Source organism: Meles meles, chromosome 20 (genome assembly GCF_922984935.1).
Source record: "Meles meles chromosome 20, mMelMel3.1 paternal haplotype, whole genome shotgun sequence".
NCBI lineage: Eukaryota > Metazoa > Chordata > Mammalia > Carnivora > Mustelidae > Meles > Meles meles.
The window spans coordinates 32454741-32477774 of NC_060085.1; the positions used below are offsets into that span (position 1 = coordinate 32454741).

Below are 23034 nucleotides of genomic sequence, written 5' to 3' on the forward strand. Positions count from 1 at the left end.
CAGGGCAGGCCGGGCAGAAGGCCGAGTTCTAGAGTCCTGCAGAGGGAGGCTTCAGGAGTCAGTGAAGAGTTGGAGGAAAGCAGGTTCCCATCCCGGCTGCATCCCATTCCAGCCGGCTGTGACACGGCTGCTGAAGCCCACCGCCGAGGGTCCCATCTCGGCCCGGTGGGTCCGATCTCCGCCCGGTGGCTGTGTGACCCCTAAGCAAGTGGCTTGATCTCTCTGTGTCTCAGTGCCCTCTGCGGCAACACCGGAATGATGACAGGTCTGGCTTCACAGGGCTGTTGTGAGTTAATATGCAGACGGTGCTTAGACCTGTATCTGCCAACCACTCTCACTGCTCTTTTTCTCCCATTTTCATTACCTCCTGATGCCCAGCTCCCTTTCTGCTCCAAGGGCCACTGCCTGGGTGCAGCCCAGGAAAGGCTCTGGGGCTGGCTCCGTGTTCCCCGCCCTCCCCTGCACAGGGCTGCGCTCATCCCCGGCTGCCCAACATCCCCAGCAGCGGCAGCCTTACCCGCTCCCTGTCGGAGGCACACGGGAAGCCTGGTTCCCGGGTTTGTCCCCCACCAGCTGCCTCTCCGAGCTTCTGCAAGGAAGCTGTGCTCCAATGTGGCAGTGGGGCCCCAGTTCTGGGGATGCGGCCTTGTAGAAGGCTGGGCTGGGGTGAGGCGAGGCGAGCAGAGGGGAGGCAGGTGACAGACAGAACGGCCCCAGAGGCCAGGCAATGCGGTCCCTGAGCAACATCCCTGATGTCAGACGGTCCTCTGAACTGGTCCTGAACTCAAAACATCTGGAAAAGGGCTGTGCTGTTCCACATCTAAGCGTTCCTTTTTTAATTCCCCCCTCTAAGCTCTGTAAGCCCTTCTCGGAGGGGGTGTGTGTCTACTGCTGCTCTAGCCTCGGTCTGTTTATAGGACTGTTTACTCGGCGGTGCGCAGGCAAAAGTACTGTTGCCCTGGCAACGGCCGCCTGATGCACGGTCCACTCTGAGCGGCTGTATAAATATGGAATATTTGTGTAATATGGTCAGAGCAAAGCACCAGGAGATAGTGGTATGCAGGGTACACATAGCACACCCTTTCACTGCTGCAGGAACATGAGGTTTCACAGAAAAGTAGATGAAGGGAGAAACCAACCAGGGATCACATTTGAACCACAGCAGTGATAACACCGCAGGCCCCAGAGGTCCCCCTCTCTGGCAAAAACACCGATGCCTTTTTGTGGATTTACGTGGCAGGAGAAGGCACTGCCGATCAAAGTGGTGAACAGCTAGAAGGGGAGAGAAAGAGAAGACGACAGAGGGGCTTTCTGAGGTGGACCTGCTGTGGTGACAGACCGATTTTTCTCTCTTCCAAGTTGCTGAGCAAACATTCTAAGTGGCAGTTTCTGGAGAGACTATGAAGCCTCAATGCAAAGGGACAGAAGAAACAGCAACACTAGTGAGAAGGGGGTTGTTGTGGAGGCAGGGGAGCGTCCATACCCTCGATGCCTACTGGTGGACCCAGAATCCACGCACAGCGAGGCTGGCTCTGAGACCGGCACAATTCCCCCCTCCCCCTACTGCCACAGCCCACCTGGCCTTTGTCACATGGCCAGCCACCTGTCCACAGAGAGCTCCCCGTTTCCTAACTCTTAGCATCAAAGCACATCTGTTTCCTTGTTTTGATCTTGTGAGAAAGGAAAGCTGGTGGGTCCTTGGTTGAGGCAACAGGCCGTGAGAGGGTGAGGCCGTCAGGGCTGCAGGGGGAGGTGAATTGGACTATCACCCAGGCCCGGGCAGGGACTCCAGCCCCGAAAGACCTCCTGGAAACAGGCCTGAGTCCAGGAGACAGACTGCTGGACCACAAAGGACCCCGGAGCACACCGTAGGTGCCTTGTCTGCAAAGCTGTGATTTTTACCAGCTCCCAAAGCTCTCTAAAGGACTAGCTAGGTTTTTATCAGAATATATCACTTCTGACCAGGCAGGGAGGCCATGTCCCTTGTTTTGGTTCCCGATAAAATCCTTGGCGTGGGGCAAAATGCGCTCCCAGACAGATTACCTCCACATCTCCCCATCAGAGGCAAGAAGCTGGCAGCTTCTGAGCAGATTTCTTGGAAGGGCACAAGCCACGGGAAGAGCAGGCTGCTGGCCTCCTGACAGGCACCCCCTGCCAACTCTTTCTTTTCCTTTTTAAAGGGTGGCTCCTTCTCAAGGTGCCAGAACAGGCAGGTTGGATGAAGAAGCCACAGACACAGCCTGGTCGGGAAGAGTATTGAAGGGTTGAACAGATCGGTTCTTTGCGAAGGGAAAATGATTTCCACCACCTCAGATCTGCTGCTTCCTTGGGGGAGTTTACGGCTTATAAGCTATTTCAGGTTCTCTTGCTTTGTATTTGGCTGGGTCAGCTTTTGCTGATTTTTTTTTAGGACATGCTTGCCAGAAACCATTTGGTTTTCTTGACAACCCCTTCCTACCAAGAGGACTATGCTGGTTCCTCCCTCTGCTGATCCTCAAGTTTTCCAAGGAGACTGTGGAAGACATCTGTTTACATTTTCCCTCAGAGTTTCCTTCTGGGACCTCTCCCCATCTCCCGAGTAGGGGAGCTGTACATCACATAACCCCATGTCGGGGGTGGGCCTATGACTCAGGCAGACCAACCGAAATACCCTCTTCTCTTGTTTCCAGGGTGGAACCCATGACCAAACCAGGGATGCTAAGGTTCGTATTTGGAGGAGCTGATTTGGATACTCGGACAGACGTGGCCCCACTCCTTTTGAGAATGCAAGTGCTAAGGTTCTGTATAACTGGGCAGTCCTCTTAGCCAGCATGCGAAGGCAGCTTGCTTTTTACCGATGCCAACAGAAGGCAAGCAGCGCTGAGACACAAAGGATAATATAACCTTCAGACTTTACACCCTTGAGCCATCCGTACCTGAAACAAGCCCATTCCTTGGCCTTTCCGGAAACATGAGCCAAGAAATTCCCTTTTTTTCGCTTAAGCCAGTATGAGTTGAGAGCCAAAGGGCTTCTAACTGCACCAGACACCGAGGAGACCCAATCAGAGCAGGACTGAGCTGAGCTCCAAACATCGCCTCACCTATGTGCTGGGCACAGGTGTCGCAGTATTCGGCGTACAAGGACTCGAAGCAGTGGCAACAGTAGGGCCTTCCCTCCTTCATGATGTAGCGCTGGCCGCCAAGCACCGTCTCGCACTCGAAGCAGCAGAAGTGTTTCATGTGCCAGTGCCGCCCCTCAGCTTCTGTGCACTCGTCTGCAAAGATGATCTAGGGAAGGGGAAGCCAAAGGACCAGTGGTTAACACCCAGCCAGGAGAATGCACTTTGATGGAGAAGAGCTATGGGGGCCCCAAACTAGAAAGAGGGGAAAGCAACTACTTCTTCCCCACAATTCACTCAATTAAAAAATCTATCGGTATATGCCCCGTCCTACCTCTGTATCAGTGAGCGCACTGGGATTTGCTTAAAGCACCATTAACCACAGATTTTGGCCTGGCCAGATACTAACTGAACCGCATTTTAATAAGAGAAATTAAGTTCTACCCTGAAGAATAAAAAGCAAGACCAGACACGGGTGGCTTGTGGGCACTTTGGACAGCACGTCCATGCCTTACTTGGCTGATGCAACATCTTTTTTAAAACAAGAAATGTCATCTTAACACTTAGACTCCTAGTTTCTTTGTTGAAAACAAAGTATTTGAGAAGGAGGACTCCTGCTTCTAGATGAGTGGTCAGTTCTCCAATTTGTTCCAATTTTTCACCACTCGCTACTGTCTTAAAATGAGTCACCTTCATGTACACAACCTGCCTTGCCCTAGGAAGCATTTGTGTCCTGACCTCTAAGATAGACTTGTTAAATTTCAAAGCACGGACTTGAAAGCTGACTACAAACCGTAGTAATCCAGGCAGTGTGGTCCTGGTATAAGAACTGACATACAGATCAATAGAAGAGAACTGAAAGTCCAGAAACAAAGCCAAACATTTATGGCCAACCGCTTATCAACAAAGATGCCAAGAACATCCAGTGGGGGAAAGAACGGTCTTTTCAACAAATGTGGCTGGGACAGCTGGGTAACCATATGCTAAAGAACGAATCCGAGTCATATACAAAAATTCATTCAAAAGAGATCAGAGACCAAAGGAGCCAAGTACTATAATGCTTACAAGAAAACACAAGTGCAGATTTTCAGGACCTGGATTAGGCGATCGTTTCCTCAGCTATGCCATTGCAAGTGTAAACAACAAAAGAAAAAAAAAAAGGTAAATTGGACCTCATCGATACTAAACACTTCTGTGCTTCAAAGAGCATCAAGAAAGTGAAACTGTAACCACAAAATGGGAGCAAATAGTTGCAAAGCGTGTATCTGACAACTAGAATTCAGTCTGAACTGGTATCCAGAATACGCAAGCAACTCTAGAATAGAAAGAAAAATTGGTCAATTAAACAAAACAAAACAAACCGGCAGAGGACTGGAATACACAGTTCTCCAAAAAAAGAAGATACACAAAGAGCCAATAAACACATGAAAAGATGCTCAATGTTATTACCCATCAGGGACAGACGTATCAAAACCATAATGTGGTGGGTATTATGGAAGGCACGTATTGCATGGAGCACTGGGTGTGGTGTATAAACAATGAATTTTGGAACATCGAAAATAAAATAAAATAATATTTAAAGCAAACAAACAAACAAACCAAAAGAACCATAACGTGATACCGCTTTGCACCCACTACCATAGCTTCTCTGAAAGAAAGTCTGCCTTCCCTCAACTTGGACACAGAATTGCCACGTGACCCAGCAATTCCATGCCCATGTATATATTCAAGGAAACAGAAAATATATGTCCACACAAAACCTGCATATGAACATTCATAGCAGCACTGATCATAATCTTCCAAAAGTGGAAAGAACTTAAATGTCCATTAACTGCCTTTATCTAACATGACCTATACACGTGGCTGAATATTACTCAGCCTTGGGAAGGAATAATATACCTATACACTACAGTGTGGATTAACCCCAAAAAATTACACAAAGTGAAAGATGACTTCCAGAAAAAAATCACACATTGTCTGATTCCACTTATGTGAAACGCCCAGAATGTGTAAACGCATAGAGACAGAGAACAGATTAGTGGCTGCCAGGGGCTGGAGAAAGGGGGAGAAGGGAAGAGACTGCTAATCGATACAAAGTTTCTTTTGGGGTGATGAAAAGGTCCTGTGATTAGCCAGCAGGGAGAGTTGCACAACTTTATGAATATACTAAAACCTACCAAATTGGACACCCAAGAAAGGTGAATCTTATGCTCGGTTAATTATATCTCAATGAACAAGAGTTTCAAAACACCTCAATCATCATTTTCTACTTGCTATTAGATAACAATAAAGTATCAGGAGCACTAATTTCCAGAAGTGGAAACTGAGGCAGGAAGGTAAAGTGGCTGCTTGAATCTGGGTGGAACTGAATTCAGTTTCCCAAATACCCATCTAGAGTGTCTCTCCAGAACATCACCAGCAGCATTAGAATCCAAATTAGTTAAGGCTGGCCAACTTCCTCCTAGAAAAGCGAATCCTCCCTAGGCAGGTAGGAGTGGGCTGTGGCTGAGAAAGGGGATGCTGCTTTGCAGAAACCCACACCACTGTTCGCAGGGTCGGATGGAACCAGAAATCCACCCTGTGCAGAAGGAAACCCCTAATCCAACATCCTTCCCAAATTATTCCCATAAAAGTGGTGGTCAGGTTTAGAATACTCTCTTTTCTCCTCCAAACTTTTTTTTTTTTTTTTTTACTTTTTACAGGAATATAATTTCTGAACTTTCGAAGCCAAAACAGCTATTCTCTTCTTGCAGCTTACAGATCATGTCTGGGTGTGCTCCTGGTGGGAGAAAACACCAGGCACAGGCTTGGGGGTTCTAGTCCGCTTTCTGACCTGGGGTAGCAAATTCAAGTACCTCTCAGAGCGGGGCTCTCTCCTAAGGGTGTATGCACCTGCCTCCTGAATCCCCATCAGAACGTTTGTAAATCATGGGGACACTAAACTGTGCCACCAAATGTCCCTCTTCTCAAAACACTTTGTCCCACTGGAGCTCAGGAATCCCAACTATTTTAAGAGTTTAGGGCCACACCATGACTGATGATTACTCCCGGCTGAAATCTAAAGCGGCCCAGTGCCTTTCTGTGACAGTTCGGAACTGCCCTAGTGGCAGCGACTCTCAGCTACAGACACTGCCTTCTGGCTTGGATGCCCAGGACACAGCCACTTCCAGACGGGCCAGCAGCCAGGGAAGGCTGGGGCTTCTCCCGCGAGGCTTAATACAAGAAGGTAGAGCTTGCCCCTGGTTTCCCTCGGTGCAGAAGAGCACGGGACCAAGTGCGGCCTACGGCAAGACCTAGGGGCGATGGGAGGGGCTGGCCTCTCCCGCCCCGCCCCCTACCCCACCCGTAGGGCGCTCTGACCTCATCGCAGGCTGCGCAGCGAGGCTTCAGGCACTCGGCGTGGTGCCGGCCACAGTAGATCTTTCCGTCTTGGTAAAAGTAGATCAGATCCACCAGCAGCTCGTTGCAGACCGTGCAGATGAAACACGGCGGGTGCCAGCAGACACCGTGGCCGGCGCGCGACGCAAACACGGCGATGTCCCCGCCGTTAATCTGGCCTCCGCACTGCGAGGCAAGCAGACAGGTCAGTCCAGACACCAGCCCGGTCTCTGTCTCTCCGGGATCACGCGTAGAAGATAAGAGACCACCGCTCCTATCGAGCGCAGGTGGCAGGGCGCTTGTTTTCAAGCTGGTTACTGTGCTACCTGCCTTAGGTACATGGCAGGGCAGGTTTTGCTTGCCCTCCCTCCCACTCTTCTTCACTTGTCTTCCAAGGAAGACAAAGAAAAAGTCGATGGGAAAATCAGGACTCACAAGGTGGGAAAGTCAGAAAAGCTCCTTTAGCATCATGACACACTGGAGCTCTACAGGCAGGGGACAAACTGACCAGGGCTGAAGGTGTCCATATCTTCTAGAAGCTCCCAACTCCATCCCGGGGCACAGCCCAAGTTTCACACCAGGAGGAGTAGGGGGTGAAGGGGAGGGGTGCAAGAAGGGTGCTGTACCATGGGAGAGGGAGGGACACCTGGGTGGCTCAGTGAGTTAAGCATCTGCCTTCAGCTCAGGTCATGATCACAAGGTCCTGGGATCGAGTCTCACATTGGGTTCCCTTCTCAGCAGAAGTCTTCTTCTCCTTCTGCCTCTGCCCCATCCCCTATTTATGCTCTCTCACTCTCTCGGTCAAATACACAAATAAAATCTTAAAAAAAAAAAAAAAAAGAAGATGTGATTGATACATGTAATGGGATACTATGCAGCCATCAAAAGAAATGAAATCTTGCTATTTGCAACAATGTGGATGGAACTAGAGGGTATTATGCTAAGTGAAATAAGTCGGTCAGAGAAAGACAATTATCATATAATCTCTCTGCTATGAGGAATTTGAGAGGCTGGGTGGGGGGTCATGGGAGGAAGGGAGGGAAAAAATGAAACAAGATAGGATTGAGAAGGAGACAAACCATAAGAAACTCGTAATCTCAGGAAAGAGGCTGAGAGTTGCTGGGGGTTGGGGGGTAGGGAGAGGGAGGCTGGGTTATAGACACCGGGGAGGGTATGTGCTGTGGTGAGTGCTGTGAATTGTGTAAGACTGACGATTCACAGACCTGTACCCCTGGGCCAAATAATGCATTATATGTTAATTTAAAAAAAAGAAAGAAAAAGAAAAAAGAAAAAAAAAGATGGGAGAGGGAGTGTGTTCATAAAAGAACTTTAACAATTTCCCCAAAACTTTTCAGGCATGTTTGCAGTCTGCTTTCTCTAACCCCTTTTTGCCTAGTCTTGACTGAAAAGGTACCACTTCTAAGGCCACGTGAGGGAAGGGGCTTCTCTCCCCCTTTCCTGTCATCTCTCTCATGTTCCAAGTTCCTCTCCCAATACAGAAAGGAACAAGGCAACATCTCTTATAACCCACATTATAGCTAAGGTCGGGCCTCGGAGGGAGGGGTAAAAGTGTGAGGTGGTGGGTCCAGGGAAAGGCTCTCTGTTGACCATGGCATTGGCCATGAGGTTCATGGGCTGAGGATCTAGTTACTCAGACCTACGTTGAGTGGCTGGCTTTGGGGACAATGCCTAAAGGGTAGAAAAGATACCTTCAAACCTTCCCCACACCACGGCCATCATATGGGATTAAATGATTCGTAGGAAATGAAGTCAAGGTCTCATGGGACGGTCTCTGGGAGCTCATTCAGGTAGTGACCAGACAAAAGAAAGACACTGTTAACACAAAGTACTACCCTTGCCTTTTAGAACAAAGCAGACCTGGGACAGAGAAACTGAAACACATTAAAAATTTCAAGGGTTTATTTGGGCAAATACAGATTTAAGTTGGGCACTGCCCAAAATGAAGGCGGTTAGGAGGGCTTCACCTACCTGGAGCTAGGAGGGAGGTGCTTAGAGAGAAGGCGGGGGGGGGGGGGGCAGGGGGGCTGGGGGCAAAGTGAGGTAATTATTTGACTGGCTGCAGCTTAAGTGGTTGCCTTATTTGAGAAAACTTAGTTGCCCGTTGGCGATTGGTTAGTCTTCAGTGTTACTTTCTCAATACTAAGACACTGCCTTTGGCTTGGGTTTTGGTTTGCTCACGTAGGTAATGAAGGTATTAGAGACATCTCAGTGTCAAGGCCTCCTTGTTCAATTGCTTTAACGATACAGAATACAGAATAAGGTAAGGGAATCCTCACCTTAATTCCATGATGGAGGCATTTCGCAGATGACAAAATGGAGGAAAAATAACAGGGGCAAGGTCGTCTGGCAGAAACACGAATCAAACTTCTCTGCCTCCATGCTCTTGTCACTATTCTACACAACTTTTGATACCTGCACATGAAATGTCCGACCTTCCTTTGTCCTTAAGAGAGTGCAGCTGGGCTGGTTCCGGGAGACCAATCTCAGAAGGGCAGAATTCCTGATATGAGGACACCGAATCTCACATATTTTCTTTCCTTTTTTTTTTTAAATTTTAATTTATTTTTTAAACTGCTGTTAAGTATTTTTTAAAGGATTTACTTATTTATTTTAGAGAGAGAGAGTGGGGGTGGGGGAGGTAAGGACAGAGGCAAAGGGAGAGAGAAACTCAAGCAGATTTCTCACTGAGCAGGGAGCCCAATGCCCCGCTTGATCGCACAACCCTGAGATCACATCTGAGCTGAAACCAAGAGTTGGACACTTAACCAACTGAGCCACCTAGATGGACCATTTTTAAAAAATATTTATTTATTTTGAGAAAAAGAGAGATTGAGAATGTGGGCGGGTGAGGGACAGAGGCAGAGGGAGAGATAATCCTCAAGCAGACTCCCAAAGAGTGTAGAGCCTGAGATCATGCCCTGAACTGAAATAAAGAATTGGCCGCCCAACCGACTGAGCCACCCAGGCGACCCCCCCTCCCTTTTTCTGTTTCCCGAATCTCACATCTCAACCACTGACCACCTGCATCTCAAGGGTGAGTATCAGGGGTGAAGACCCCACTTCCCAGCCTCTGGTCCTGTGCTCTCCCTGCTAAGGAGCATCTCCATTTCACCCTGCCCATGCCTCTGAAATCTCAAAGAAGGGCCACTGAATGGCACCCACTCCCCTCAGGGGAGCTCTACTTCTCCTCACTGAGGCAGCTGCCGCATCGTCAGCACCTGAGTGGCTTCCTGAAGAGCCTCAGGAGCTGGACAAGGCTTTTCAAAGAGCAGCAAAGCCAAGAGCAGGGCCAGAGTGATGATCAGCACCCGCAGGCTCTGTGGCTGAGAGGAGGGGCAGGGAGAACACAGGCAGGCTGCCTGTCCACCGTTTTCTTTAAAACCCTCCGCCCCTGGGCCCTGAGTGCTCTACAGGACAGTAGCAGGAAAAACCACCCCCAGACCCAGCTCTGTGAGGCCCTGGGGAGGATGCAAGGGGGGACGCATGCATTTCACTAAAGAACCCTCAAACCCAGGATGACCCTTTACCACCCCTTTAAGTGGCCCCAGGCAGATGCCATGGTCCAGGCAAATTTCATTTTCTAAAGGACTCATTATTTATTTATTTATTTCCTTTTAATGAACATATAATGTATTATTTGCTTCAGGGGTACAGGTCTGTGAATCGTCAGGCTTACACACTTCACAGCACTCACCATAGCACATACCCTCCCCAGTGTCCATAACCCAACCACCCTCTCCCTACCCCCAACCCCTCAGCAACCCTCAGTTTATTTCCTGAGATGAAGAATCTCTTAAAGTTTGTCTCCCTCCCCGGTCTCATCTTGTTTCATTTTTTCCCTCCCTATCCCCCACCAGTCCCCGCCCTGCCTCTCAAATTTAAAGGACTCATTTTAAGCCATAAATCCATCATGTCATTCCTGTGCTTAAATCCCTCAGAAGGCTTCCCATCTCCTTCCAGTAGCGAACACAACTGACCCTCCAAGCACTCTGCTTTCACGGCCTCCCTCCCTCTCGGCACTCCCTCTTCTGCACCATAATGGCCAATGTCTTGGTCCTGGAACACAAGAGAAACACTTCCGCCTCCGAGCTTTTGAGCGGCCTGTTCCCTCCACCCTCTGAGATCTGCAGGACCCACTCCCTCAGTCCCTGAAGCCTTTGCTCAGAGGCCACCTTCTTCTTTTTTTTTAAATTTCATTTTTTTATTTATTTGAGAGCGAGTGCAAGCGAGAGGGAGCACGAGGTGGGGAGGGGCAGAGAGAGAGGGAGAAGCAGACTCCCTGCTGAGCAGGGACACCCCCTCCTGCCTCCCCCTGATGCAGGACTCAATCCCAGGACCCTGAGATCATGACCTGAGCTGAAGGCAGACGCTTACTGACTGAGCCACCCAGGCACCCCCAGGGACCCCACCATCTAAGTGGAGCCTTGCCTGGTCACTTTCCTGAAAATCCCAAGCTCCCCACACCCGCCAGGACTTGGAGGCTCCTTCCCTGCTGTATTTTTTTCTCTTTATTTTACTGTTTGACTTCTTCCCCTAGAACAGACCTCCTCACAAGGACAATCAAAATCTTTCAAAAGCTTTCACATCTTTTGTTCACCACTGTATAGCCCAGAGCGAGAACAGGGTCCCGGCCCCCGGGTAGGCGCTGCAGGACACAGCTGTTGAAGGAACAGCCATATAACAGGATGCCGGCGCGATCCCACCCCGCAACCCGGACTCCGCGCTCACCTGTTCACAGATGGCCCCGGTCATCGTGACTGGGAAGGGCCTGACATTCCCGCGGCCCAAGTTTTCACGTTTCCTCTGGTTGCTGAAGAGCTTCAGCTCCCTCTTCTCTTCCTCATCCAGCGAGTTGCAATATCGAACCTGGACAGACACAGAGAAGGTCATGGGGGACGTCGCCCCTGCCCCGTGGGATTTCTGCAGCCTGCGCCCCAGACTTCTCATGACACGTGCTCCCACTCGGCTTTACAGCACTGGCCTGCACTGGCCCAGCAGCGGGCTCGGGGCTGGAGAATGTGAGTCTCTGCTGAAGCCAAAACAGCTTACCAAAGGTGCCCAAGTCCGGAGCCCAAGTCACGAGCCGGCTCAAGGTTCTGAAACTGTCCCGCAGCCTGACTACCCTGCTCTCCTGCCCCACGAAAGTCCCCATCATGTCGGGAAGCTGTGGGGCTAGTCAAGATCTGGGACTTTTTCCTACTTTAAAAAATGATGTGGATCTTCAGACGGATTGTGGGGTCCTGATACGTTCACCTCCCTGCATCCATGTGAGTGATCCCTGACACCGAAGGATGGCTCCAGGCCAGCGAGCCAGAACAGCGGTCAGAGGGCTCCCAGCTTCTTCTCCTACCTCGTTTTGGGAAAATGGGGAACCAAAGGCTTGAGGCAAAGGAGTTGGTCCAAAAGTATATGTCTCACTTCACGGAAGTCCCTGCGTGTTTATCTGTGCGTGGGAGGGAAAGGGCTGGCCACTGGTCTGTGGCTGATCCATGCACTTGCGTGAAATATTTGCCCTCTTGTTAAACACAGAAACTCCCAGCATTAAGGGAGGGGCACTATGGACACTCAAATCCAAGATTTCCCAGTCTTCCCCCTTATTAACACATACCATGGGAATTCTGCCATAGTCCTGAACCATCGATACCGTTTTTAAAATGATCTCACTTTTTAAAACTTGAACACATTTACTTGAAAAGAAAGTATATTATGACTATACATTAAAAATCAGTATCACCTATAAGAACCAGAAGGTGACCCTAAAATGAAACAATGTGAAAATGAAATCATGTTGTTAGATTCTAGCAACTTCCACTCAGGGGAGATCCTGAAATGGAGATTCTTTTTTTTTTTTTTTTTTTTAAGATTTTATTTTATTTAATTATTTGACAGAGAGAGATCACAAGTAGGCAGGGAGGCAGGCAGAGAGAGAGGAGGAAGCAGGCTCCCTGCTGAGCAGAGAGCCTGATGTGGGGCTTGATCACAGGTCCCTGAGATCATGACCTGAGCCGAAGGCAGAGGATTTAACCCACTGAGCCACCCAGGCGCCCCCTGAAATGGAGATTCTTAAGGCAGTTACCTAAAAGTGGAGACTGGTATGAGTTGGAGAGATATGAGGAAACTGGGTAGCCCAAACTGAAATCCCACCTCCCTGCCCCTGGGGTGGATCCTACCGTTCCCATCCGGAGGAATGAAGCACAATGTAAAAGGGAGTGATTCTCTTATTATGCGGCTCAGTTTCACTAACTGCCATGTCTACGCACAACCCCAAGTCGTGCGTCTGCCACCCCTTGGGAAACACGGACCTCGTTCCACTTCCTGTCCTTCTCTGGAGTAACAGCGGAAAGGTTAGGCGAAAAGCTCAGATGGCTTGTGATGTGACGGGCGTTGGCAAGTCTGTACACCAGGACTATTGCTTCCTAACTGGGAAACTAGGCAGCTAGATCTGTCTCAACTGCTTCCTCTGGGCAACGAGCGAATGATCAGATACTGACTTTAGAATCATCACTCTTTGTCCTCAAAAGGGCCAGGTCAAGTGGGCGAAATCTGCCCACTGGGTCACATGGAAGGAATCCTCTCCAGTAGGAAGAAGGAGTTTGAATGGTCTCTTTTCATAAACCCACAGTTAACTGGAAATCGTTAACAGCAGAGCACAGATCCCCTTGCTCTAGCAAGCAAGTGTTAAAAGGAAGTCATCCTGTGGATGTCCCCGCAAGCACGGAGCACCACTGTGACCGGACTAGCCCAGAACATAGGATTACACCACTGATGTTTTATGGATGTGCTCTTAAAGAAAGGCACTCCCCTCCTGCTTGTAAAAACCCGCATTTGCACTTCCAAATTAGTTAACTGGGCATCCGGTTACCGGGCTTGCTCTCGGCTTTAAAGGGGAAAACATTGTTTGTGTTTGTTTTATGAAGTTGGAAATGGGCGACAGGAAATCGTGGCTCTCTTTCTAGGGACTGGCTTTAGTTTTTAAGCTTTTGCTTCACTGACTCAAATTTATTTTTGAGGCTGCCGAATTATCCCTTTTGATCCAAATACGGGCAAATAAAGACTAAAATAGCACCTACTCAATTTCCCCGGAGATCCGGCTTGTGGGTGGAAGCAGTCGGTAGAAAGCTGGGGTCCAGCTCCCTAGAGGGGTTATTTCTCCTTTCAATTTAAAATCATTTAAAATGCAATCAGCTAAGTGGACAATTCCATTCTAGAGGATGACTGTTTTTTAAAAACCAGATATTTCAAAAATTCATTTCCAGTGTCCAAACCTAAGCCCTTCCAGCAGGATGATCTTTTCAAAAATGCATGCATGGATTTTCCCTTTATGAGCAATTCGACTTCAAAGATAAGAAACGCCTCATTACAGCGTCTTCTATAAGGGTTCAGGAGAAAAGGACAGCCTGCAAGCCAGCCTTCCAGGTGTATGGTGAGCGAGCAAAGTTGGCCTTTCAACGACAAAAACGCAGATGTTCAGAGCTGCAAAGCCGGATATGTGACTTCTATCACAGCATAACGTGGAAGACTTGCCCACTTACTTAACACGAAACGATGCTGAGAATGCCAGGGAATCATGTTTTTGCAAGACTTGACCTTGGACAGGCCTGGGGAATCGCAATCAGCTGAGGGACTTGGGTAACCAGCACATTCTTCCTCAACTAGGAAAACCTGGGCTTGAGCTTTTAACTTTTAGGGCTCCCTGGATGCCCCAAACGGCTAGTGGTGCCGGGCTCGGAGATGAAACCAGTCCATAATGAGATCTGCTTTCTGGAAAGTGTCGGGCCGTTTCTTTTGGCTCTAATTAAGGAAGCTACAACCTAAAATGGGCCAGAGTTTTTCTTCGGAGACCTCACTGATCACAGCATTCTGATTATGACGAAGGTGAACAATTCACAGAAGCTTCTAAGACAAGTCTTGCTAAGGCCCCCAGGAGCTCCTTACCTCATTGTCATGAGGTGGCAGCTGGTGTAGTAGCTGCTTGATTCGAAGCTTCTCTCCCGGGCTGTTGACGTAGGGCACCTTCTCTTCTGGGAGACAGCTGTAGTACTGATGAACCTGTAGGGTACAAGCACATGGGTCACTGCCTGTCCCCCCCCCCCCCCCCGGGAAGAGGATTCCAGCAGGAAGACACATTCGACTTCCGGTCGTTTCTACCCTCCTGCAACTTAACAGCATCTGCCTTTCTCACTGCAAGCAGACAGATTCATCCTTGAAGAAAGAATGGAGCCAATCACCCGTATCTTGGGGCTTTCCCCTGTCTTGCTAGGGAAAAGTAAAGTAGTACACTTTCCTAGAAAATGAGAATTCAGCAGATAGGCAGGGGAACCCAGAGGGTAGAGTTTTGTCGGCAGGCTCCCCCTCCCCGAGAAAGAAAGAGAGAGAGAGAGAGAGAGAGAGCACCTTTACCATTTTCTCTGTGAGTCTCCGGCATGCGCCGTGCCTCCCTAGCCAAAGGGATGTGTCAGTGCTTGCCTCACACTGAAGTCAGAGCCAGGCTCCCGCACTCGCTGAGCTGCTGAGTCCCTTGGCCTCCACCTACACTAAAAGTCCTCTAGGTTTTGAGTGCTCTGTAAGAACAGGTAGCAGTTTCCAACTGTCTGAAAAGAGAGTCACTGCATCTGGGATACTTAATACGTAATTACAAATTGTCATTGACGCGTGTTTCTGCACATCCCAGAATCCTCCTGTTTACGGCCATTAGGACATATTCTTGTCCTTTCGGGGGCTTATTCAGCTCTAACAAAGACTTGGGAAGGCATCTAATTTTGCCTGAGAAAAGAAAACAGACATTCTGTTATCCAGCTGTATGCAAAACTCGGGTCAGAGAAAACTGGCCAAAACAGAAGGTATGCTATTATACAGGAGAGGCAACAAAATAATATTAAAAAAAAAAAAAAAAATCCCACAAGCTCAGATGACATCATGGAAAATTCTTTCCAACTACCTCTTAGCATCATGACCAGCTCTTGCAAAACAAGGCATTCATTCAACAACACACAGAAGACAGAAGACTTGAAGCTCTAAATTCATTCTATTTGTTCCACTCCGCAAACTTGGTCAAATTCCCTGGAGTTGAGGGAGCCCTGGACATGAACACATGTTTGGGGAATGCTGGGGCAAAGAGCTATGAAAGCTCTGTCTGCTTTTATCTCCAGAAGAGAGATCATAACTCTTAAAAGGTGGGAGGAGGGAAAGGCTTGGCAGTGACAAGGCCTCCAGTAAGATGCGGAAGCCATCTTTATTTTCGTAACACACGACTGTAACCATTCACAATCATGTGCATATTCCTGTCTCAAGCAAAGCCCGAAGGCAGCCATAAACAGACTGCTCATAGACTAGCTGGCTTTCTCAAGACAGGGACATGCAACCCCTCCCTGGAGGCATCTGGTGGGGAACCGCATCCTGGGATGGGAAGGAAGGGCTCCAGGTTTTGAAAGCAGCCCACAGGTTACCAGCACTCTCTCTGAGAAGAAATGAAAGCCCAGATCATGAGTTAGTTTGGGATGAAGAGCTGGCTGTGGGCCCATCAGAGACCAGCACCCCATTTTGTGCTCAGAGCGATCTGTGCATCACACGCTGCTGCCAGTAAGTGCAGGCAGAAAGCTGAGCCCTGTGTCTTGAGGAATGGGTCTCAGCCCCCAAGCTGAGAGACTGCTTGTAGCAAAGCCTTGCTGCAGTGTCCCTCTGTCATTCTCACGCTAGTGACAGAACCTTAGGGATGGATGCTAATAAGAAAGGAAAATCACCAGAGCTGCTTGACAGGAGAGTCCAGTGTGAGTGCCGTGGACTCTCTCCCGACTCGCCCTGCAGGACTCACACACCCCTCTTCGTCACCCAGAGCATGGGCATCCCCGAGAGCCCCTGTGACCTGGCACCTTGAGCCCAGTCTTTGCTGACACCGGCCAAGAATGAGCCTGGTTGGAACCTTCCTTGCCTCTTGGGCAGCTTGTCCAGCTGTTTCTGAACCCCCATTCACCATTCTGTCCCTTCCCATCTCTGTGTTCCTGAGTGAATTCTAGAACCTCTCAGAATCCTCATCACAGGACTGTGGCAATTCAACAAGAGTGAGGGCGAAGAACTTGGCCCTCCATAACAATAAGTAACACGAACACATAGTGGTGAGTCCATTATCTGGCCCGCAGGCTCCCAAGGGAACGATCCAGATTTTCCTGGCCTTTCTTCCATTTCGAGAGGCAGAGCCACACCACCAGCTTGCGGAGTGAGACCAAACCTGGAGGCCCCCAACTACCTTGATCTAAGAAAGAAGGTGGCAAGGGGGGAAAATGTTATTTAAGATAGTTTGATTTCAGAGGGGGAAAAAGGGGCAGATTCTTACAAAGGTGTGGTGTTCTCTCAAGAAGCCCAACAGGACTGTAGGGTCTTAAGAGGAAATGGGACCAACTACTGAAAAGTGACCGGTAAGGAATTCTCATCTCTCTGTGTTCAGTGTCCTCTTATCTCTGGCTTAGTCTTCTTCTCCTGCAGATCTGTCCCTTAGTTTCTCAAAGTTTAAGGATTCCCACAGCACCTTAACTTACACAACCTCCCTTTGCATCCATCCTTGACTGACTCACTTGGCTCCGTTTTGAAGTCGCCAGAGAAGGACCCTGCTTACCCCATCTTGGGCAAGGTCCACACCTGCAGACTGGATTAGAGAAGTTCCATCCTGTTTTGAGATTGGAGATAAAGGCGTCCCAACATGTCAGGGCAGGGCAAAGCATAGTCGGCTGTGACTGGAGACCTCTCTTTGGGACCGGGAGCTCAGTAAATACCCTGACACCCTGAGGTCCATCCTAAAGACTTGGAATTCTTATGTCAACAGAGGCAGTGACTACTCTTTAAGAACACAGCTCTATCTTTCCTGGCTGGGCATCTTGTGTTGCCTTTTATAATTCAAGCCAACGGATCACTGCCGCAGAAAATACGTCCTTCTACCAGCGCTCAATAATTCCATGTATACAGAGTGTACTAAAAATAGTTCCTCAGGAGGCAGTCAACAGTTTGGTGGACGACTTAAAATCTTACCAAGTGCAATGCACCATTATGAATCAGCTAATATTAAGTAACAACCTCCTCAATCATCCTCACGTCACACGGTAGGTGATCTGGCCTGCTCTGAGGATGGGGAATGAGTTGGTTCCTCACTACTTCTCTTAGTTCTTCCACCACCTGGCTTCTGTGTCTCCTCCTGGTGTTCCAGAGCTTGGGAAGTCCAAGCTCTTCCTTGAGCAAAGGGATGGGAAGGATGGAGAAACTCCCCTCTCAAATTCCCAGTCTGGCTCTGGCAACACAGAACTGCTGCATGGAGTTTCCTCTGGCATCCTCCAAAAGAAAACTACTGCGTAGCCCAAAACAAACACACAGCAAACCATCGGTAAAGGGAAAATATTTAGTGTACTTTCTGGCACTACGGAAATTAAATTTGGCACCACCCCTGCAAACCCTGCAGATTGCTCATTTTTCTGTCCAACCATGTTTCTCTCGCTAATTTTCACAAGCAAATAATCAAATCAATAGGATTTTGTCAATGGTGACCATTAACGAGCACTATCTGCTATGGTGATCACTTTTTCCTCCTGTGTATACTGAGTGTCACTCTCCAAAAGCAGGACTTTGGAATGGGCTAGAAACTCCATTCCATTTATTCATTACTCAGGTACAGGTGCCCTGTGCTACTGCACCTCGGGTTGAGCTGTATGAGGTACACGTCCCGCCAACAAAAGCATTTTGCACACGATCCACTGGTTCAGGAAAATGAGATAGCTGAAGGCCTTTATTTACAATGTCACTCCCCACAGCGAGGTTTGGCAAGAACTTCAGTCTGTGTCAGATGGATTGCAAGAGCTTTAGTCAGTGTGCAAATAAATCTACAAAGCGAGGCCTCACCCAGTTTGAAAGGCTGGGTTTGTTAGAAGGAACTGCACATTTGACAGCATATCTGCCTGGGCAGAGATGGAAGGGAGGGAGTCAAATGACTCCCTGTTGGAGAGAAAAGTGTGCTAATTTAAAAAAAAAAAAAAAAAAAAAGTGCAAAGTGCTTCATTAGAGCAGTGGTTCTCAGATTTTAGCTTGCATCAGAAAAACGTGGATGGCTCCTTAAAACACATTTCTAGTTCCACGGGACGGGGTGGGGTCCGATGGTTCGCATTTGCACTGCCTTCTCCTGTAATGCCTCTGCTGGGAGTCCAGGGAGCACCTCTGTGGAGTCGTCCAACGTTTTCCCTCAACAGCCAACCCCGTGGGGTTGCCAGGTAGATGATGGTGATCCTGTGCTCTCCAGGAGATCCAGAAGCCCAGGGGAGGGGAGGGGACTTGTTGACTCTCACTTAATTTGGCAAGTGTCTCTTGCCACACCTACAGACATGCTTAAGAAGGGGGAGTCCACCAGCTCGGCAAGGATAAGAAATTCTAAGGGCAAAATGCTTCTCTTATTGGGTGGGACATTTTCCATATCAAAAGCATCCTGTGTTCTTAAGAGTGGGAATGCAACAGAGAAGTCAGATTTCCCTGGTTGATCTCAGATTCAACTGTCCTTCGCCCTCTCAATGAAGGAAGGGATCAGTGAACATATTTATTTACAGAATGGCTCTTATGGCAGACATGTTTTTATATACAGTATCTCGTGAACCCACCCCATGCCCTGGAGGCTGCTACACTGTACTCATTAGACTGAGCATCACATAACTAAAAAGGGGGAGAACATTTTTTGTACTTGGTTTCCTTATCCTTTCCTTTGTTTTTTTTTGGATTCTTGGCCTTCTTTATCAAGAAAAAAAGAGGGGCGCCTGGGTGGCTCAGAGGGTTAAGCCTCTGCCTTGGCTCAGGTCATGGTCTCAGGGTCCTGGGATCGAGCCCCACATCGGGCTCTCTGCTCAGCGGGGAGCCTGCTTCCCCCTTGCTCTCTGCCTGCCTCTCTGCCTACTTGTGATCTCTGTCTGTCAAATAAATAAATAAAATCTTTAAAAAAAAGAAAAAAGAAAAAAAGAGACTGGCAGATGGAGGGGAAAGAACTGAAACACCAGATTTAGCAGATTCCCAATATGTATGACTAACCACATACATGATGGACATGTTTTCCTTTGGTGTTCTCCAGAAAATAACCAACATATGGTCCAAAATGAACTGGCAAAAGGTGAAAAATGAGGTACTCCAAATGAAAGGTCTTTCTGCAACTCCATGGAATGATGGTATAGAGAGTTGTGGCAGACATGGTTGCCTACCCACAGCCCTTTTCCTTAAGAAGAATGCCAAAATCTTACTTAGAGCATCAATATATGCCCAGCTTAGAATAATATTTTTACACCTCCCTAGTAGCTATGAGTGGCCACGCAATTAAATTCTGGCCAATGACATGTAGCATGTGACTCCTGGGAAAATTCTTTTAAAGGAGGCTGAGCAGTTAGCAAAAACCCCGCTCCCCCATTCTCCCTTATTACTGTTTCCTGTCTGGAATGTAAAAACAATGGCTGGAGCTCCAGCAGCCATCCTGTACCATAAAGTTCTTTATTGTACTATGGAACACCAAACCAACTCTAGATTGCCTATCTCCAAACCTCTCTTACCAATGAGAGAAAGAAATGATTTCTTTATTCACAGTCTAAGGTACTAGGAACTGAATACCATTCCTAAATGATACAGCAATGGTTCTCAAATATTAGCAAACTGTAGAATCATTTGAGGTCTTCATTAAACATTATCCCCATTTCCATTCTTCTGGGTCTGGGGGTGGGGGGAAAGCCCAGAATTCTATATTCTTAATCAACATCTCATACCACACCAGGAGAAACACTAGTTTAAGAGGAAGGCAAACATGACTCCACAAGGTGAAGGTAAAAACTCCTGACGTATAATCTCCAATGTGGGCTGACGCATTTGAAAGGCTTTATAAAAGCCCATCTTAACCCAGAGACCAACTAGAAGATGAGACCTTTATTTCACACTCTCCCACTCCTGCAGTTTGAGAAGCTTGGAACCTTGGTTAATCTACCTCAATTCAGGAAGGCAATATCTAGAATAAGCCAGAGGTCTCAAAAGGCAGATGCTATGGAGAAGGGAAAGATGCTGCCCGAATTTGTGGCACGTGGTGGTTGTTATGAAAAGTGCACACGAGTTCTGAAATGGAGACCTGGAGAACAATCGGGAAGCATTACAGCTATAAGCAAGTGGTGATGGGCTGCTTTTAAGGGCCCGCTTGTTTATTGTGCCCCCACTTGCCAGAATTTCATTACCCAAGCAAGAGGGGAAAAGTGGTGTTAAGTGGCATCTAAGAGGTAAAATTATACCAAGTTTGGCTCCTTTCCTTTTCTCCTGGAGACCCACATTATAATTTTAATTGGTTTACTCAGGAAGTAATGTAGGAAATAACAGTTCAATACCTAACGCTTAAACACTGACTCCACCATGCTTCGACTCCCATAGGGCTAGGATCAAAAATCAGAAATAAAAGCTCATACAGGGTATTTTCAAAGAAGAGTATTTCAAAGGCTTTTTTTCTTTCTTTTTCGCTTGTACCCAATGTCTGATTCAACACTAAATCACGTCAGACGTAGGTTCAAAACATACCCAGAACCCAGTCACCCTCCCCCACCCTGTAGGACTATCTAGCCACAACTAAGTGCTCAGGGGGAATTACGGACACGGTTGCTTCTGGACCCTGGCTTTCACCTTTGTTCCCTGCAGGTGAGTCTCCATCCAGCAGCAAGGACTACCCTATCTGAATATTAACCAGGTCATGACACCGCTCTTCTTGAAAGCTTTCATAGTTCCCATTGCCCTCTGATGCAAAACCAAAGTCTTCCACTATATGATCAAGATCATGCCTCCTCCTGGCCGATCATGTCACTTACTATATTCCTGTGGCTCCCAACGTCCTCCGTGCTATTCCTCCCGCCTCAGGGCCTCTGCACTAGCCGTTCTCTTTGCCAGGCACATTCTTTCCCCCAGATGTTTATGGGGCGTCCATTCTCACTTCCTCTACTCTTTGCTCAAACGTCACCTCCTCAGAGAGGTCTTCCTCCCCAGAGAGGACGACCTTAATAAATCAGCACCGTCACCCCTTACTCTTAAGGTGAGTGTGTGTGTCTGTGCAAAACATGCGTGCTGTTGGCATCGAGTGGGCTGAGGGCAGGGATGTTGCCAAATGTCCCACCATGCAGAAGACAGCTTCCATGGTCAAGAATAACCTGGTTCCAAATGTCAATAGCACTGAAGGTGGCAAGCACTTAACCTGCTTTTCGTCAAAGAACTTAGCACTTGCTGGTGCATTATCTATTCATTCATTGTCTCTCTCTTCCCTCTAGAGTGTGAATACCTGGGATTTTATTGACTGTATACACCCCAGATGAGTGTCTCATACCTAGCAGGTGCTCAACACATGTTTGCTGAGTGAATGCATACTGTGTCCAAATCTCACCTTTCTGCCTCGCTGGTTTATGGAAGGATTTGGGCAGATACATGGAGGAAGAAGAGAATATGCAGGTGAGATTTCCAGAGGAACCAGAGTAAGACTCACAGAGCTTTCCTTTCATCCCATCGAAGCTCCTGCTTTGTCACTGAAGATTCCTGGTGTGGGGGGATGGAGGACCAGCTAGAAAGATGAATGGAATAACTGACGAAGGACAAGGGACTGCTTCTTTAAGCGGAAGGGGCAAGGGGCACCTGGGTCCCCAGGGATCAAGCCCGGCATCGGGCTCTCTGCTCAGCAGGGAGCCTACTTCCCCCTCTCTCTCTGCCTGCTGTTCTGCTTACTTGTGATCTCTGTCTGTCAAATAAATAAATAAAATCTTTTTTTTTTTTTTTTAAAAAAAGGAGGAAGGGGCAAAACAACACCCATTTGTATTTGAAGCTAGAGCATTTCTTCCAAGTTGAGTCGATTTTGTTCAAATTACAGAAAATGATCACATTATATCCTAAGTAGCTCCTGTAATTGCAAATCGCATGAGTGTTCTTCCTCTGTGCCTCCTAGGTCCACATACTCTCTCCTTCCCAATCTTAAAGTTTTCAAAACTTTTTAATTTAGAATATTAGAATATTAAACCTCAATGTTTAGATGGAAAGTACTTTCCATTTAGTTTGGATTGGATGTGGATTGGAAACCTGGCATTCACTGTATCCTGTCTTGAAGAAGAGGTCCCAGAAATGAAAGAACTTGGAGTTTCAACACTTCCCCTTCAAACTACAATTACATCAAGTCTCCGCTACCCCAATTTTGTCAAAACTGCTCTTTGCAGAATGTCTACACATTTGCATACATGCCCTGCTAAGAATTCTTCAACAGTTGCTTACTTTATTTGGTAATAGTTTCAATATTGCCTTTAGACAAAATATACATATACATATGTATGGAAAAAGCAGGATGGTAGTTTCCTATAGTGGTTGAGTGTTTGGACTCTGGAATCACATTGTTTGGGTCTGAATACTGGACTGAACACTTACCATCTGTACACAGGTGGGCAAGTTACTCTACATCTCTTGTAAAGTCAGTATCTTCATCTGTAAAATGGGGATGATAACATTCATCTTAAAGCATTGCCACGAGGCTCAA

The 23034-nt window shown here is 47.9% G+C and overlaps 1 protein-coding gene across 5 annotated transcripts in view; it reads right to left on the bottom strand.

Moving 5' to 3' along the window:
• Positions 1-23034, bottom strand: part of PRICKLE2 (prickle planar cell polarity protein 2) — a 319449-nt gene that overhangs the window by 42932 nt on the left and 253483 nt on the right. For all 5 annotated transcript variants that reach the window (XM_045991598.1, XM_045991599.1, XM_045991602.1 and 2 more), the window contains 4 exons: positions 14433-14546; positions 11226-11363; positions 6459-6662; positions 3081-3267 (listed from right to left, as the gene is read on the bottom strand). In XM_045991598.1, coding sequence (XP_045847554.1) covers positions 3081-3267; positions 6459-6662; positions 11226-11363; positions 14433-14546 — 643 coding nt within the window. The remainder of the gene's footprint in view (positions 1-3080; positions 3268-6458; positions 6663-11225; positions 11364-14432; positions 14547-23034) is intronic.